An 18,546-nucleotide genomic window follows, 5' to 3' on the forward strand; every position below is an offset into this window, starting at 1 on the left:
CATAAAATCAAAACTCCGTTGAACTTGTATATATCGCTCAACATTTTTTTAAACTTTTTCCTTTTAGAATCGGGTGTTCATGTAATCGGAGCCCGATCCGAACGCATATATTTAGAATAATGGGTCGGGTGACTATCTGAGACCCTCGATTGAGCCCGATCCATTTGCATCCACATGAGGACATCCCCGTAATTTCCTATAATTGGAGGGTTTATTACCCAAACCCCTAGTCGCCATCGATGGCATTAGGATCAAACCCAAGGGTTGGTCCGTCTTCTTCTGCTGAACCGAAAGGTTTTTCTCTTTTTTTCTCGCCGCGCGACGGGGTTTTTCCGGCGTAACACTGCCGGCATTCGGCTGCCCTCGCCGGAAAATCGATCCTCATCCATCGATCCCGGCCTTCTCTCCCGGAACGGTTTCTCCCTCCTTCCCTTTTTCTTCTTCTTCCGGCTGTCGGATTCCTCTTTCGGGTCCGTCGATCTCGCTTTCTTCTCCCTCGGATGGATTCTTTTGTGAACCCCTTTCCTCCTGCCGAAAGCGAGGTTTTTTAGGCGATTCATAGATATAGGGTTTGCTCGCAAATCGCTCTGATTTAGGCCTTTTCTCCGATCTTCTTTAGGGTCAAATTTCATGTCTTGTCAGGGATTTCTTCTTGTCTAGATCAATAGTTTCTCAGGTCAGTAACTTTTTGTTTTCCTCAATCCGAGAGAATTAGGTATCTTGTTGAAATCAAGCGAATGTTGTAGATTAGGGTTTAAAGGTAGGGTTTTGATTGGGGGATTTGGTTGTGCTGCGTAAGCGGTAATTCGCGCTATGCGAGAGAGTGATGTCGGAGAACCACGATGATGCGGAGGGACAAGAGTTGCAGAGTCATCACCCGGCCCTTTTCGCCCAAGGGAAACCCGCCTCCCATGCGTCTGACCAGGAGCAGGTGAGCTCGCACCACATGCATGTGCACAACATGCGTCTTCCCGGCCAGATTGACGACGGGGAAGCCAAAATGCACGGCAGGGACGCCACGGGGCAGATGCAAGGGCATTTCCCGCAGGATCACGGCCACGCGCTTCATCACAACAACGAGACTGGGCTAGACGACGATCAGGACGACGGTGGCAGCGAGGGGATGGATGAGGATGAGCCGTCCGACACCGTTAATCTTCCTGACCCCATCTCTGTTATGCCTCCACGGAGCCAGGGATCGAACCAGCTTACGCTGTCGTTTCAGGGAGAAGTCTATGTGTTCGATTCGGTCTCGCCGGAAAAGGTATCTCTTTCGGCTCTGTATCTGTTTCTCATCAACTGCTGCGGTCATGGTTAACATATCTGCTTTACATAATCCGTCCTTCTGCTTGCTTTCCCGTTTCACTTGTGAAGATACGCTTCGTAATGCGATGGAGATTTCTCATACTTTTATTGTTGATCGACGTTGTTATTTATCATTCTTATGCCCTTTGAAAGCACAACTAACATTATGTTCTCTCTTATAAGTCTTGATCCGTCTGAGGTAGATCCTTTATTCATTCTCATTTTACGCTAGTTTAAACTGCCCTCCTAATGGAGGATCCTAATGAAAGAGAGAAGGTGATTGAGTTTTCAAACTTAAATAAGAAAAGAGCATGGTAAGTTGTTTATCATGTCTGCCCCCCCGGCATTTCCCTGGGAACATTAATTGGATGAAAATTTGGTCAACCTCATGGGTCATATTTTCAGTGAATCCGGGCTCATTGGCAAATCATGATTAGCCAATAACCTAAAATTAAATTAACCTAATTGTATTTATTTTAAATTTGTGATAATATTTTTTCCTTAAAATCCTAAATTATAACATGTGGTAAACGAAAATAATTATGCCCCTGATTTAATACCCTAAATCATAGCCGGACATAGGACATGACATTAGAGTAAAAGTTCTCTCTTAGCTGAACACACAAATGTTGAAAGAAAGAAATATTTCAAACATTAGAAGCCATGACACTTTAAAAGAAAGAAAAAAGCCTTAAATTTTTCTGTAGTTGTAGAAGTTTTTCTACCATCCAAGTAGTAATTAGCAAACATACCCATCTTAAATTATCTCTTGCAGTAACCTTCTTTGTTACTTTGTGGAATAAAAGGAAAATCCCTGACAATCTGTCCCCATCCATTCCTTTTCAGAATAAAGGAAATGCATTTCATCAATTTCATAATTTTCATTTGGTCTTTGAACCAAACCAAGTGAAATTTTGTGGTTGAAACTTTGTTCTTTGGAAAATTATGGAATTTTTTAATGTTGTTATCTATTCAAGAAATCACTTTTCTTAACTACACAAAAGAACTTGTGCTAGGGTTTTCACGATACTATTGCGATAGAAAAGTAACTTTATCATGATATTTATGTTCTGGTGATATTTTGAAAATGTGTCAATATTTCAACGTTTTGGGTGGCTGATGTTAAAAATAGGACATTTTCAAATAACAATATTTCAACGTTTTGGATGGCTGATGTTAAAAATAAGACATTTTCAGATAACACTATTGGTGACTATGTAATAAGGTTACACATCTTTTTAGTTGTTTAGACTTTTATGTGACATAAGGTGAAGTGTTCCTATGTAAGGAAAACAAATATAAACAACCAAGTCTACTTAAAAGTGTTAAAAAATACAAATAAAGTCAGACCAATGACAAGTTATAAAAAAATGATCAACAAGATCATGAACCATGGTCATAACAGTAAACTTTGTTAAAATTGCGGATATGGCTTTGGCATGCTTAACACACATTTGATTGTATTTATGTGTGTCTATGTCACTGGGACACAACATAAGAGGCCACTTGTGTCGACACGGCCCAACACGCGTACGGGTACCGGGCATGGCATGGGTATGTGGGCCTGTGAGTTGGGTCGAGTCTAACTAAGACCCGACTCCAAACTTACAATCTCTCTTTTTTTTCTTTTTTTGTCTAAACCCTCCCCCCTTCCCACCCTCGACATCAAGAGAAGAAGAAGAAGAAGAGACTTAGAGAGAGAGAAGAAAAAGAGGAGGAACAAAGAGAGAGACATACCTTATCTTTCTTCTTCTTCTTCTCTCACTGAGAGAGAGAGAGAGAGAGGCTGTGTGGGTGGGGTTTACGAAGAGAGAGAGAGAGGTGGTGGGGTGAGGGTTGCGAAGAGAGAGAGAGAGAGAGAGAGAGAGAGAGAGAGAGAGAGAGAGAGAGAGAGAGAGAGAGAGAGAGAGAGAGAGAGAGAGAAGCGGAGTTTGGGTCTTGATCTAGATCCACACTTGATCTAGATCGAAACTCTCTCTATATAGAGAGAGAAATGGGTCCTTGCAAAATGCAACTTGCTAAATGGGTTTTTCTTCTCTTCATGTGTTTTTTTCGCAGTTCTGACCCCATAAATGTGTTAGGCATGATCAATTTATGAGGAATCCACACCTGGATGATGTGTTTTCGATGAAAAAAATGATATTTGGAGCCTCGAAAATTTACAATGATTTTGGACTGTTGATTTTTCAAACGTTATTAAAACCCACCTATGTGTCGGAATCGAACACTTCAAGAGTATCCCTATGAAATCAAGTACATAGATCACATCTGTACGGTCAAAATTTAAAAATAAAACAAAAAAACCCTGAAAAACTCATTTAGCATGGACCCATTACACTCTCTCTCTCTCTCTATATATATATATATATAGCAGTGTCCCCATACCCTTATTTTTTGAAATTGCTGTGTTGTACCCTTCGTACCCGCACCCGTACCCAGATGACAGATGTGTGTTTGGTGTCAGTCAGTGTTCTTGTCATCTCGGCACTGGTCTATGGGCTAACAAGGTTGTCTGCATGAGTTTGTCCATAATATCTTAAGGATAAGCATGAAGCACCTACTTGAAAGCATGACCAGCACTGATGAGATGAATTATCTTGATTGTTTAATGGTTCTCTCTCTATAGCTATCTGTCTATCTTACACTCATGTATACGCTTTTATTAATAGCTATTGTCTACACTGGCCATTTTTAGGCAAAGAAGATGGTTGGAAACTATATGTGTTTCCCTTGTTGGGTGCTGCCAAAGAAATGGTTGGAGACGAGGGCATATGCAGATCTTGGCTTTTATCTGCCATTCAGCCTCCCAAACATTCTGCACAGCTTGTGCCCAGTCTTTTTGGGCACTCCTAAACCCTTATGTGGGCATTGGACATTGTACCCTTGCTTTTCATAGCATTCTTTTGTCCTTCAAAGTTTTGTCATTCATCTAAGATGGACTAGGCTCTTGGCCAGGGTATAATGTTTCTCTAGGCTAATTACTGTTATTTTGAGCTTTTGTCCCTTTCTGTTCAGTTAGGTAATATCTGCTTATGTCATGCATAAGGTCTTGCATCATTAGCTAACTCATGGGTTGTGTTTTCTTCATGTTGTCTGTTTTGGTGCCCTGTCTGGGATCCTGCTTAGATTTGCTTTACTTATGAGTGCATACAAATGCTGCACTTTTGGCTGTTAAGGTCCCTGGCCCGTTTGGTGGCACAGGTGGCCCTCTCACTTTAGCCATTACATGGAGAGAAAAAGGGAGCCACTAAAAAGCTGCATTTTATTGTCCTTATTATCTAAATAGATGGATAAACATGGGTGCTTTACATATATTTCTGTATTATAGTTTATCGTGTTTAACAGATATGTCAGTGCATTGACACATTTCAATAATTTTTAGTTTTGTTTCTGAATGCTTTCTCTCATCATAGAATATATTTGATACAATACAACATTTGGAAAAAATCATGTAATCCTTTTCATGTTGCATCTTTTAGGTGCAAGCGGTGCTCTTATTACTTGGTGGGCGTGAAATGCCTCCTGGCTTGCCTGCCATGTCATTATCTGGACATCAACATTGCAGGGTATGTGCATTTCTTGAAGTCCTTTTGGTAGATTTGATTTTTTTCTTATACTCTTGTTTACTAATGTTGTCAACCAGGGGTATTCTGATGTTCCCCAGCGCATGAACTATCCCCAACGCATTGCATCATTGACAAGATTTCGCGAGAAAAGAAAAGAGCGAAATTTTGATAAAAGAATCCGTTATACCGTGCGAAAAGAGGTTGCCCTAAGGTATAGGTTGCACATTCGTTATTTTGGTAGCATCATTGTGATCATTTAATTAGTTTGTGAAATGGTGCAATTACCATACAAAATGTAACCAGAATGTTATTGCTTTCAAGGCTGCTGCACAAGCCTGCTGCTTGTCACTTGCTTTCTCTGCAGTTTCCATTGATTATGGGATTGTCAACATGTGTTCTGTGCATGACATCAACATGATAGAACATTAAGGTCATCCATTATATGTAGAATTGTCATTAATCTTCAGGTTCTTTAACTGGACATGGATCTATAAAATTGGTATATTCTCAGCACTACAAAAAGTACCTTGGCATTGGTTTCTATTGATAGGAATTATCAATCATGAAACACTCTTTGTTAAATTTACTTGTGAGTGAACCAATGATTCAAGTTGTTCATATTCTTTGCTGTTTTGGCAATTGGAAAACTTGGAAGGCTACAGAGAGGGCTATGTTGCCCCATCATGCTTCCGTCATTCTTAATGATAATGGTCTGGTGATCTCATATCTTGCACTAAAAGATCAAAGAGATGGTTGTCAACCAAGCACTTGCCTTTGAGTTCCAAGAACCCAATTCCTTTTTTTTTTAATGTAGAATTTCAAGAGCCTTAATTTGAGGTGGTTTCCAATTCTGCCCCATTAAAATTAATCACGTTACACACAGTGCAAAGTTGCAAACTATATAGGGTGGAATAGCAACTCAAATTTGTTATAGTGCCACAATCCAAATTTGGCGCTAAGGGAATGAATGACAGGAGGTCGCCATTAGTTACAAAGAAATAATTTAAGAGGGAAAAAGAATAAAAATGTAAAAAACCAAGCAAGCCTCCTTAAATAATATCATTTTTCAGTCTACTGTATTTATGTACAGAAACATAAAGGAAAAAGTGACAGAAAAACTAATACATCTTCTAAAGTATATTAAAATGATTTTCCCATTAGTATCCACTATCCATGCAATAGTGCACATATATACACAACCCTCACAAGCCAAATTTGTTATAGTGCCACAATCCAAATTTGGCGCTAAGGGAATGAATGACAGGAGGTCGCCATTAGTTACAAAGAAATAATTTAAGAGGGAAAAAGAATAAAAATGTAAAAAACCAAGCAAGCCTCCTTAAATAATATCATTTTTCAGTCTACTGTATTTATGTACAGAAACATAAAGGAAAAAGTGACAGAAAAACTAATACATCTTCTAAAGTATATTAAAATGATTTTCCCATTAGTATCCACTATCCATGCAATAGTGCACATATATACACAACCCTCACAAGCACATGAAAACAAAGCCCCACTCGCTGCCTCACTCCCATCCACATACATTCCTGTGTGTGTGCATGCATGTGCGCACGGGTGGGGGTGTCTGGACCCGGTGAGTGTTTGCGACTCAATTTGGTAGCATGCACGGTTTCAACACAGAAGCTATTGTGAAGGATGGAGTTGATATTCTATTGCACCTTCAGATATGAAAATGATTTTTTCATCGTGTGGGAGAATTCTCACAAAATTGATGGCCCAGCCATTTTGGCCGTGTTCTTCAACAGTGTTAAGTACTGTGTGCATTGATGCTTGATAGATACCTATTTCAAGCTAGATGTTAGGCATCATAAGGTAGTCCATTAATCCACTGGTCTGACATTGTGAGAGAAAGCAATTAGAGGAGGTATACTTGTTAAAAAGCTGGAAAGTTGGCAGATCAAGAAAATGTGCTAAAAATCTGGTAGTACTGTGTCTAAGACAAAGTAATGGGTATAACTGAAAATCAATGTTGTGAAAAGCGTTGAGGCGTAGCATAGCGCTCCACCAAAAACTGAAGTGAGGCGTAAAGCGGGAACCTCAATTTTTTTTAAAAATAACTTTAAAAAATCCTTTAAAAATATGTAAAAATATAAATAAAATTAATAAATAAAAGAAATGCAACATACCAACATTTCACAATTGAAAAAATCATGTTTTTACATCATTACAGCTTGATCCAAATTGATTAGATAAAGCTCACAGGGAGAGAGAGAGAGAGAGAGAGAGAGAGAGAGAGAGAGAGAGAGAGAGAGAGAGAGAGAGAGAGCACCTTCTTCTTCTCGACAGAGAGAGGGAGGAGGGTGAGAGACGAGAGAGAGGGAGAGCACCTTCTTCTCGACAGAGAGAGGGAGGAGGGTGAGAGACGAGAGAGAGGGTGAGAGATGAGAGTGAGAGACGAGAGGGGGGAGTCCCTAATCAGTCGCGGCCTCCCTCTTTTTTTGTCAAATTGGGGCTTTGACCCTCATTTGACTTGTAAAAAATGAGGTGCATGCCTCAGGCTGAGGCACACCTCGCCATGAGGCGTGGACCTCGCTAACTTTACGCTTTATATGTGCGCCTCAAGGCAAGGCACGAGGCGCATTTTTAACAACACTACTGAAAAGGAATGACTTTTAACATTTTCTATAAAATTTTATGCATATCCATAACTGAATTACGTTTTGTAAGTTTTCATGGATATAATTTACTTTTATTTTGAATATCATGACAGATTTTGTGATTGGGGATATATGTTTGGGTTGTATAGGTGTGTAAATAGCTAACCTCTCATAATCATGTTTTTTTTTCAATGGACTCATAATCCTAGCTCTGAATAGCAGCAGATGAAGCTTAGATGACGAATGGCCATAGGCCACTGTGTGGAAGTGATGTACTGCACAATTCAGCGGTAGGTTAGGAGGCACCAAGGTCGACCACCCTTTCAAACACCAATCTATTTTTGCTTTTTCTTAACACAATTTTCGTTTGCTAAAGAAAAAAAAGCAGACAAGCAGTAATAAAATACGATGATTACATCACAAAATTCCATTGAAATTACAAGATCCTTCCATTGCATTTAACAACATTAAACTATCTCACAAGGCATGGCTCGGAAGAGGACAAATCCAATCTGAAAATTTTGATCTCTCACAGTTACATGGTTTAAAGTGGGTCAGTGATGATTCACACTTTTTATCCTGCTTTTATGTTGGTCCCATAGCTTTAGTTAAACACAGGAAAGTTTCTCCACCTTTTCTGTCTTTTTGCGAGACTTTTTACCTAAAAATCCTGTAAAAAAAGACAGATTCCAAGGGTCTGACTTTTTTTTCTGCCAATTTTTTTTGCTAACTTTTTATTCATTATCTTCAAATGTGTCCTTATGGTCATTGGTCAATATTGTTTAGCCATTAGATCCTTCTGCCTGATATGGGGTTTGATGTTATAGTGATTTAACAGTGGACCTTACTTGATCTCTGACAAAAAACAGAGAAAACAGTGTTCAGCTTAAACTCAGGGGATGAATATCTGACCCATGGCGACCACAAATTCTTTAAGTCATTCTTGGAATTTACTAAGTTGTACCGTTCTTTATTGATTGTATGTGCACATGTGTGTATGTCTAAGCACAGCCAAAATGCTGCGATATTCATTGTATTTATGTAAGAAATATTTAATTTAGTGTTGGAGAAAATTTCTTTTCTTTTAGTAACTTCATTTGTAAATTTAAGTTTAAAAGCTTTTTCACTTTCCAGTTATTTATTGATGTATGAGGTTTCTTTTTCCTTCCTGAATTAATAATTGTCAAATTGTCATCATATATTATTCGCCGTATGCTGCTTTCAGCTGACACACTCCTAATCTAGCTTTAGCATGCCCCTAACCTATGAAGGGCTGTGCTTAATGAGTTCCCATCAATGATAATCGACGGTTTCTGTCTTTCTCTCTCTCTCTGAACATAATTTTGCTGACGGATAAATGAGTAAATATGGGCCTAGTCTTATCATGACAGCTTTTGTATTTCACAAGCTGCTGCAGAGAAGAAAGTCACTTCTGCTATCCAGGTAGGAGCCATCTGTAGATGTCTAAGCTGCTCCGTAGCTTCTCTTCCAAGCCTTTTTTCAATTTTTGGTTGCTTGCTACAGAGAAAAGCCCTGATATTAATTGTTCTTGACATATTTGTCTTTATAATCACCAATTGCATAAGGCAACTTCTGCTACCAGTCTGTCCTATCATCTTTATATGGATTTGTAAACCAAGTTTTCAATTTCAACAAATGTGTTTCTTGGTGTTGAGATTTATGTCTTGTCTGAAAAGGTACTTCAATTTTGTGTTTTAGTATCTAAGCATGCAAGTAATCATTCATTGTACATGATCTCAGGAGTAACTATAAGAAAAAAAGTCTCAAAATTGTTTTTTTTTACCTCTTATAAAGGTATCTTTTCTGTGAGCTCAGCATGCCTGGTCAGTTAGTGTGTTGTTTCATCAATATCATCTCTACAAGGACATTGTTTCTCGAATCATAGTGATCTTTTGGTTTTCTGATGCGTTGGGCTGTTATTTTTCCTTTCATTGACAGTTGATGTTATGCTCATTTTTAATGTTTGTAGTCTTTCTTTTTTTCCAGTTGATATATGTGTGTGTGTGTGTGTATAATTTTTTTTTGCAGTTGATAACTTCTTTTGATTTTCTTATGTCAGGATGCATCGTAATAAAGGTCAATTTACTTCATCAAAGACAAATCCTGATGAAGCATCATCAACCGTACAAAATTGGGAGGCTGCTGCTCAAAGTTGGAATCAAGAGGGCAACGAACCTCAAGAGGCTGCGTAAGCTTAGATTTTACCATAGCTATTCTTTCTCCTAATATTTTATTATAGTGTTTCTTGATTATAAGATCAATGGTACATTTTGATGTTCTTTAAGTATATCTATATTTTGAAATTTTTATTTTTTTTCCGAAATAAATATATTGTATTATATATTTATTCTTAAGAATATAAAAAGATGATGTGTTGGGGGGCACTTTCATTTTCCGAAATTGTCATAGTATGCTTAGTATTTTCCATGATAGAACATGAGAAAATCCTAAGCGAGAAGCGGCAAAAGTAAACTATTCATAAGAGGTAGTAGATGTAATGAAATAGTGAAAAATACAAAAACAATGCCACTAGGGGCTTTACAAGATCACGATCACAAAAGTGCATAAGGACAAACCAATGCCTCTAAGGGCTTACAATATCACAATCACAAGTCCACTATAGGACAAAACAATAGCCAATAAGGGGCAACAACACAAGCACTAAGTTTATATAAAACATTAACGAACTAAATAGAAAAAATATTTATCTTTATTGAGCATAAATGCTTAAGAGAAGCATTGGTTACAAGAGAGGGGTTCAAGTTCAACCCCTATTTATACACAAAGGGAGAGCATGAGAATCTATTGGGGAGCTCCCAATAGAATTGTTGGGAGCCCCCCAACGACTCTATGGTCTTTTGACCATAGCGCCCATGCTCTTTACAAAAAAGACTTTAAATACAAAGATAAAAAATAAATAAGAGAAAAAACTGTTCCTAATGAATAGTACTATTACATGAGTAAAATGACGAAAATATCCTTAGAGGGTATTTACCTATTACATCATTATATACATATACATATGAATATATATGTATATATATATATATATATATATATATATAAAACTTAACAAGAGAGTGCTAAGCACTCTAGCATTTCTCAGCTTGGTTGCCAACCAAGCAAGAAAACTAGCTTAAAACCTAGGAAAAGAAAACTACTTAGAGTGCTACCTAGCCTAGGAAGAAAATAGGAAATTTACCCCGTGTGGCTGCTCCCCGATGCGAATGACAAGAATGAAGAAGGTGGGTTTTCTCAATTCTCCACCAGGACCAAAGCACTCAAGTGGAGGAGCTCACCCAAGCTCAGAATGTCTGAAAAATGACATAAATGAGGGGTATATATAGTGTTTTCTGCACAACAGAGTCCAGGATCTGCACCAGACATCATGACTGGCACAGGTCTATGCCAGTTAGTATGGCTGGCACAAGCCTTTTGCCATAGGTCAGGTTCGGATCGGGTCTGGATTTGATCCAGGTCCAGACCCAAGAGGTCTGCACCAGCTGTACTAACTGGCGCTGACTCTATTGGGTCTGGGCCAACTGGATCGGGTCTGATCCTGATCTGGATCCAGATCCAAGGGACCTGCCTCAGTTGTACTGAAAGGCACAAACTTGGGTCCGCTCTAGTCTGCAGGACTGGTGCAGCGCAAACCCAAATGGGTCTAGATCTGGTTCGGGTCAATACCCGAACTGGATTGGTCCCGATCTAACACATTGCAGAAAATGCGAATATCATGAGATTTAATAATGCATTTGACAAACGGTTTGTGGCATTTTAATGCTAACATCTCATCTATGATCAGTATTTTATGTTCAGAAACAAATTAAATAATTTAAAATGACAAAAATGCCCTCAAAGTGCATCCTAGTTTTCAAAAAGGTTATTTCGAAAACCAAAAACATGTTTTGGCCGTAGCTTTTCACTCTGATGTCGGATCAAAGTGATTTTTTGGCTCATTGGAAAGATTGAAACCTCTACTTTTGGTTAAAAGTGATTGAGGATATTATTTTATGGGTTAAATCTTGGTAAAACCAGATTTCTTTCAAAGTACCTGAAAAACACTGAAAACTTTCATAAATATATCAACCGTGATAAAATAAGACAATTTCAAAAACATCTATTTTTTAGGGAGAGAAAGAAGTGGCATCAATTTCCAATTTTCAAGGGGGAGGGGGTTGTGGCTTGGGTTTTGGGGAGGGGGTTGTAGCTCGGGTTTTGGGGAGGGGATGGTTATGGGCAACTTCCTTTTTGATAACGTTACAAACTTGCAATATATCAACCATGATAAAATAAAAAAAATGTCCAGTATCATGATATTGCATTCAAATTCAATTTGTATGTGTATCCAGATGTACCCCAATAGAGGCTAGAATAGTGCAAGATTAACTTATTTGACAAGATCTGTACTCGTTAATGGTTCAAAAGTATCTTTTAGAAATGACAGAGCTTCTCCTATATATCTGAAATCCCTAGTAACAGAATCTAACATGCATTGCTGACTTTGAAGAATAGCTCCACAATGCATTTGCTTCAGTAGATCTGATTGTTCAACACCAACAAGTACATAACTGCAAGCAGATCCAGCAAATTTTAACACCATAGACATGGTTTGTGGGGTTGCAACTTTCAGCTCTCCTGACTCTGATGGGTCCATAAAAATACCCATGCATTTTTCCTTTGTTGCATTTAGTTTAATGCTTTGTTGATCAGGACCATCATTTGCTTCAACTCTATGAATGATGACACTGTCATAGGAAAATTATCTCTATAATCATCACAATCACCACAATGCTTTGTCCCATGCAGAAGGAGTCATCATGACCAGGGTTACCGAAAATGCTATAGCACTCGGGGAAGCGTGCTTTCTCAAAGCGCGTTTCGGAAGCGCAAAATGCACCGCTTTCGAAACTCGCAAGGAAGTGACCATTTTAAATGGGAAGTGCACTTTCCATTACGGGGAAACGTGCTTCCCATTTCGCTTCCTTGATCGCTTCCCACACTCTTCCCGGTCGCTTTCCACACTCTTCCCAACATCAGGAAGTGAATTTTCTTTTTTTGGGGGGCTTGGAGCCTTTAACAATTTTTTTTTGCCCAATATTGGGAAAATTTGATTCGTATTCGCTTTCCACTCGAATCCTAGGTCGCTTTCCTTTTCGCTTCCTAGGTTGCTTCCGGTTTGCTTCTTTTCTCGCTTTCGAGACGATTCCCTGTTCGCATCTAAGTCGTCCCCCGCTTTCTGCTTCCTAAAATTTTAGAAGTGCCTCACTTCCTTCTTCCGCTTCCCGAATCACTTTCCGCTCCCGCTTTCTCGACTGACAACTTTGATCATGACTAATACTCTCTCTCTTCATTATACTCTACCTCAGGCTATATTTTAGCGCCTCTACATCGTCGGTGTTATCTTTAAGTTACCTCATTTTAGGTTTTTTATTGTGATTCTTGTTCTCTGGATTTGACGAGCTTGTTTTAAACTTTTTTTTTTATATTTACACGAAGAAGCCGCCCTCAAGATTAGAGACCTAGCTGCGCTGGCTCTGCTTGCCGTACTTACGATCACTATCCTGGCAGCATAAAATTCGGTGGGCTTACCCCTTGCCCAGGAAGTCACCACGCTTCGGCATGCACAAGGGGTGACGCCGATGGGATTTAAACCTAGACCGCCTGCCTAGTGGTCTAGTTCCAATCCCATTACGCCAAATCCCTTTGGGGCTTGTTTTAAACTGCTTATTCATATAGATTGCTGTTTCTAGTCTCTATCGAACATGCTGACACTGTCTAAAAGACATAAAATTAATTTTCTTTTTTTGACATTGTAATTTTAATTTTGTTCTGATGACATCTTGTCAATTTCTTCTTTTCCCTTTTCTGATAATCCACAAAGACACAAATGCATAGGCCATGAGGACACACACACACACATATATTGTGAGCCTAATATTTGAGAATAATAGAATATACATTAGTTAAGATTATTAATTAGATATTTCAATTTTATTAGATATGAACAATTATGTATGTAGTAATTTAAATTATATACTTTAAATAAACAAGTTAAAGGGCTCTTAAAACTCAGAATAGGATGTTCTATTTAAAATTTAAAACAATTAATGTTGTTGAGAGAGAGATAGCCTTTAACTCTGTTTTATTATTCTTCTTTTTCCAATTTGCTTTGGTTTAAAAAGGATGAAAGCAACCCTGGACATGCTGCGGTAACAGCATGTACAGAATGTGTCCTGCTGATAATGTCATCATGTCACTTGTCATGCAGGACATGTGACCAAAGTAACGTGTCCCTGTGAAATAGCTGATAATGTTTTTCATTAAATAATAACTGTCTTTTCTAATATGGAAAATGAACTAGATGATTAGTGGGTCTCGGTTCTTTTGGTATCTCATGAAATTTTTCCCCAAATTAGTTGGATTGGAATTATTGCACAATGCTAAACTGAAAATTTAAAGTCATCTCTATCATCTGAATAATGATATTACACCTTGTGTGACATGGGTTGATTTTCAGAAAAAAAGGCTGCATTGGTACTTCTGTAGTGTGTGTGTGTGTGTGCAGGCACACACATGTGTGTGTGTGTGGGGGTGGGGGGGTGCACGTGTAGGCATGTGCATCTGTGTGTGCTGTGTGGATGTGCACATGCGGTGTGTGTGTGTGTGTGTGTCAGCATTGACTTAGGCATGCTGATAATGCTGCATGAGTGCGTGTAATAATGTCTTGCTTGTTATTATGTTATAAATTTGATTTACGGTGCATGGTTTGGGGCCTTTGGGCCTTTTGGCAAGAATTTTGCAATTGCTTGGCATATAGGAAATCGTCAAAGGAATGTGTAAGAAGGAAATATGCTAGTTTAACTGGGACCTTACTGAATTTGAATACAGTTAAAGAGTCTATTGGGTGATGATACTTAACTTTTCTTGTTATCTTGACTATTTAATTTACCATCTCTTCCCTTGCCAATGTTCAGTGTACTTCCAAGCCACTACCTATAACTTTTTTCTTTTCTTTGGCCATTGAAGGTTGAGTTTATGCCTTGATTTAGACAGATGCTTGCGAGGTGCCTAAGGCTCTGTTTGGGGGCCGGTGTTGGAGAGGAGTGATGGGAGTGGATAAGGAAATGGGTAATGAGGCTGGAGTTGTCAACTACATCCTTGTGAAGATGTAGTTGGAAATGGCCCATCTCCACTCTGAATGCCATTCTCATCTCCCAAAACAGGGTTCCCAAACACCTGTAGGGGTAGGCGATATTATTAAACCGTCATTAAATTCCATAATACCTTCCCATCTCCACTTTCCGAACAGAGCCTAAAACTAGTTGTACATGGGGGCTGCTGTTAAATAGGCTAAAATACATCTGGAAGCTGCTGCTACCTATACAACACTTACTTCTTTCTGTTTGTGTTGATGGTTTCCTTGTTCTCTAGCCTCTTTCCATCTTTTCAGACATAGCAATCACCAGTGACCTGCTTTTTTTTTGTGTGATGACAAGGAACCTTCTTAGAAACATGGGTTACTTAATGAGTCCGTTCCCCTACGAAGTAAAGCTTGGGTACTCCACCGAACCCGTGCCTTACAGGGATTCACAGAGAAAGCAGTGATACAATTTGGAAGGAATGGAATCTAATCCCTACACAACCTACTATTATGCTCCACTTTACAGCTAGAATTAGATTTTTTGCTGGGTTATTTGAATTCAAGGACATTAGCTGGGGAAAGAGGGGGGGGGGGTTGTTTGTGTCGGGCAATGTTTCCTAGCAAACCTTGTGTGATGTGGGATAGTGTCAGTGTGATATGTGCTTAACTGCTGTTGAGAAGTGTAATATGCTTTGTATCATATGTATTTCTATTTCTGTGCTACCCTCACATATCATGTACACAGATTACTTAATGGGGGCAATTCTGTAATCTAGCTAGCAGTTATGGGTAAACAGCTTTTGTCTTAGTAACCAAGAGAGGTCGACCCTTTAAGTTGTATCTTCCTATTCTTTAGTAATGAAGTTCTTTTGAGTTCTCTCCCTTCTTGCTTCTTGTTCCTCTTCTCTAATGTCAGCCATCTAGATTGAATAACTGCTTTCTTTTTCGTACACAAGTTTGGTAGCATTTCTGGAAGGTGTCTCATTTATAGATAACACACTCAGAAACCATTTCTGTTTGCAATATAAATGCACACCAAAGTTGTGCAGTAACTTACATGCTAAGTTACACTCTTTTTTTTTCATAACTTGATTTTGCTGTGTTTCTCAGAATTCCATGCCCATGATCTTCTCCATGTCTCATGTAGCTTGCCGTTTATATGCTTCTTCCTTTGGCAAGTTGGTTAAGAGTGCTCTTTTCCCCTTGAGCTTCTCGGTGGTTTTGTTCAAATTCTGACTGATCATGTCACTAGTGACTCCATAAAATATTAAAACTCATATCATGCAGCCTGTAAGTTTGTTCATTTGTATGGCCTCTATTAGTCTTGTTAGCAAGCCATATAATTTTCCCATGAAACTTTGGCTTGATCTTATGGGATAGGTACTGTCATTACCTTGTAGCACTTTCCATGTTATGATGCTTTCCTAGGGAATGGTTGGCCCTATTCTGTGGACTTCTCTTTTTACCATAAGAAATATATTTCTTATGAAAGGAAAAATAGATTCAAAATGGTGAGTAACATGCTGAACTTTCAGTCTGTGTACTTACACATCCTTAAAGGTCTTGTTAAGAATAAATTTCAACCTGTGTAGTTACACATCCTTAAAGATCTTGTTAAGAATGATCTTGAATTTCAAGATGCGCTCTGTCTTTCTTTTTCCAGAAAATAATGTGATGAATGAGCTTCTACTTATCAACTGGATAGCTTAATCTTTTTCAGTCATCTGATTACAGTTTTAGCTGATAGGATAATATTGGATTAGGCTGTTTATCTTATTGTTGGACTTGAAATAGGATTAGTGAGTGGTGCGTGTAGATGTATGGTGGCTTATGTGTATTGTTGCAAGTGCTAGTTTCAAAATGGAAACTGTTTGAAGTTTTATAAGCATTGTTATTATATATAAGTACATTTGCACAGTGATCACTCTTCTATGTTCCTATCTTGGTGCCGTAACTTTGGGTTCATTCATGCTAGGACCTTTACTCTTGTAAGTGCTAGTGTTGGTCTCAGAAAATCTATGTTTAACAGACATGAAAATCTGAATGGATGTCAACAACTTGAAAAAGGTAAATTCCAACTTGAGTGTAGCCAATGGGCAGAACCGTGGGATACATTTACTGGAAACACATGGAGTTAAGCAGGACAATTAAATCACCACTTTTACCCCGTGTACTTTTATTTGTATACTTTGAATGTTCCTGCACTATTCCTAGTATTCTTTTCCTCGCAATTTGCTTATATGTTTTATGAATATTTCTTGGCAATTTTTTTAAATTTGTTAATTTTGTCTGATTGTTCAGTTGTCGTCATTGTGGCACCAGTGAGAAAGCCACGCCTATGATGCGTCGCGGGCCTGCAGGGCCAAGAACCTTATGTAATGCATGTGGTCTCATGTGGGCAAATAAGGTAATATTGGCATCTGAGCTTGTATCAGTTGGTGATTTCACATAAGTATACCAACTTTTCACTTGCATTAAACGTTGCATTTTCTATTAATTGTACACCTTCTGGGTTTTTGGTAGTGTTATGTGTTCTCCAGAGTTACATTCGATGGATATTGTAGGCTTTTGCTTTTTTAGTTACTGCCTTTTTTATCTTTTTATGTCTTGTTTCTTTCTTTTTTTATCCCAGTTCTGAAACATCAAATTGAAATTATTATCTACCATATTATGGAGCTTCTGAGTTCCTGCAAATTGATTTGCATCCACTGTCACATGAAATTCTAGTATACTAGTTTACCCCGTCGAGTACTAAGATGATCGTGGTGTACTAGTTCACCATCTTTTTTTTTTTCTAGCTTAAGTATGCCCCTCTTGCCAGGACATGGGTTGTGGCTACTAGCATTGTTTGTGGCGTGCTACTTCACTGTATAGCTGAGGGCATGTTTGACGGCTGAAAGTGGAGTGTCCTCATTGCTTAGGCAATATGTCCTTGCAAACATGCTTATTATTCCTATAAAGTGAATTATCCTCATTTGATGCGCATGTTTCTAAGTATTTTTTGTTATTGGCTTTACCTGCAGGGAACTTTGAGAGATCTTTCTAGAACCACAGCTGCCCCACCGCAGAATCCGCCAACAAACTCCAATGAACAGGTGCACTTTTCATTTTCTCATGTTCTCGAACTCCTTTCTCTGCCAATACATGTATCTTCCTTTTCTTTTTGTCGGTTTCCCTGTGGCATCATTTCTATTTCTTCCCCCGGAAACTTCTTATACGCAGATTAAAGCCCAGCAGAACAATGAGCCGGTTACCACCGTTGCCTCAGATGATCATAACTCCTCTTAACTACCCTCATTGCTCTGGGAGCAACCAGCTGCAATCACGTGGCAGCTTATCCATCCATAAGTTTGACGACTATCTTGTTGATTATATACATTTGTAAAACAGGTTTCTGGAAATGGGAGTAGGTAGCTGAGGAATTCTGGTGTCGCTTCTTCAAATATTTTCCTTTGTAACCCCATTTTCTGTGGTTGGTAACTCTGGGATATTTGAAGCAACAGGAGTATATATAATATCTGCTGTCATTTCCTGTAAAGTTATTTCCTTTTGTTGGACCTTTAATTCTTGCTCTAAATGAGGCTTATTTGCTAGAATGCACCATTTTTAATTTCTGAAAGTGGACTATCGAAATCAAAAAAATCTGAAAGTGAGGATTGGCTTGTGACTCGGGTGAGGTATGTTGTATGTCGGATCATGTTGCCTCTGGTCAGGGTTTCTGTTGCCTTTGAACGGTTTGAAACCTGCCCAAATTTGCTGTTCTGCTCATTGGATGCTTGGATAGAGGAGGAAGTCCAGTGGGTTTCCCTACTGAACTCTGGTAAGGATGCAAAGGCGCAGCATGGATTACTTACAAATGATCATATTTTGCAACTCAAAACAGGCTTTG

General features: G+C 38.7%; 1 protein-coding gene across 3 annotated transcripts; it reads left to right on the forward strand.

Annotated features, from left to right (window-relative positions):
- Nucleotides 1-282: 282 nt before the first annotated feature.
- LOC149851226 (GATA transcription factor 28-like) lies at nucleotides 283-18,253 on the forward strand. 3 transcript variants are annotated; one of them, XM_089999345.1, is made up of 7 exons: nucleotides 283-1,264; nucleotides 4,785-4,871; nucleotides 4,949-5,082; nucleotides 9,573-9,701; nucleotides 16,959-17,064; nucleotides 17,681-17,752; nucleotides 17,880-18,253. In XM_089999345.1, exons 1-7 carry the CDS (start codon nucleotides 827-829, stop codon nucleotides 17,943-17,945), a joined length of 1,032 nt encoding a protein of 343 aa, XP_089855471.1. In that variant the 5' UTR covers nucleotides 283-826; the 3' UTR covers nucleotides 17,946-18,253. The 3 variants fall into 3 exon arrangements, with proteins under 3 accessions (XP_089855471.1, XP_089855488.1, XP_089855480.1); XM_089999362.1 differs by having other exon boundaries at nucleotides 18,048-18,253; XM_089999354.1 differs by having other exon boundaries at nucleotides 4,970-5,082.
- The last annotated feature ends 293 nt before the right edge of the window (nucleotides 18,254-18,546 follow it).

Source organism: Nuphar pumila, chromosome 1 (assembly GCF_984573655.1).
Source record: "Nuphar pumila chromosome 1, dmNupPumi1.hap1.1, whole genome shotgun sequence".
In the NCBI taxonomy this organism is placed as follows: Eukaryota; Viridiplantae; Streptophyta; class Magnoliopsida; order Nymphaeales; family Nymphaeaceae; genus Nuphar; species Nuphar pumila.

Bases quoted from the DNA above. Each gene is read 5' to 3' on its own strand.
- LOC149851226 (XM_089999345.1), top strand. From the start codon at position 827: ATGTCGGAGAACCACGATGATGCGGAGGGACAAGAGTTGCAGAGTCAT. The intron at 4,872-4,948 runs GTATGTGCATTT...GTTGTCAACCAG, and splicing joins CTGGACATCAACATTGCAGG to GGGTATTCTGATGTTCCCCA. The intron at 9,702-16,958 runs GTAAGCTTAGAT...CTGATTGTTCAG, and splicing joins AACGAACCTCAAGAGGCTGC to TTGTCGTCATTGTGGCACCA.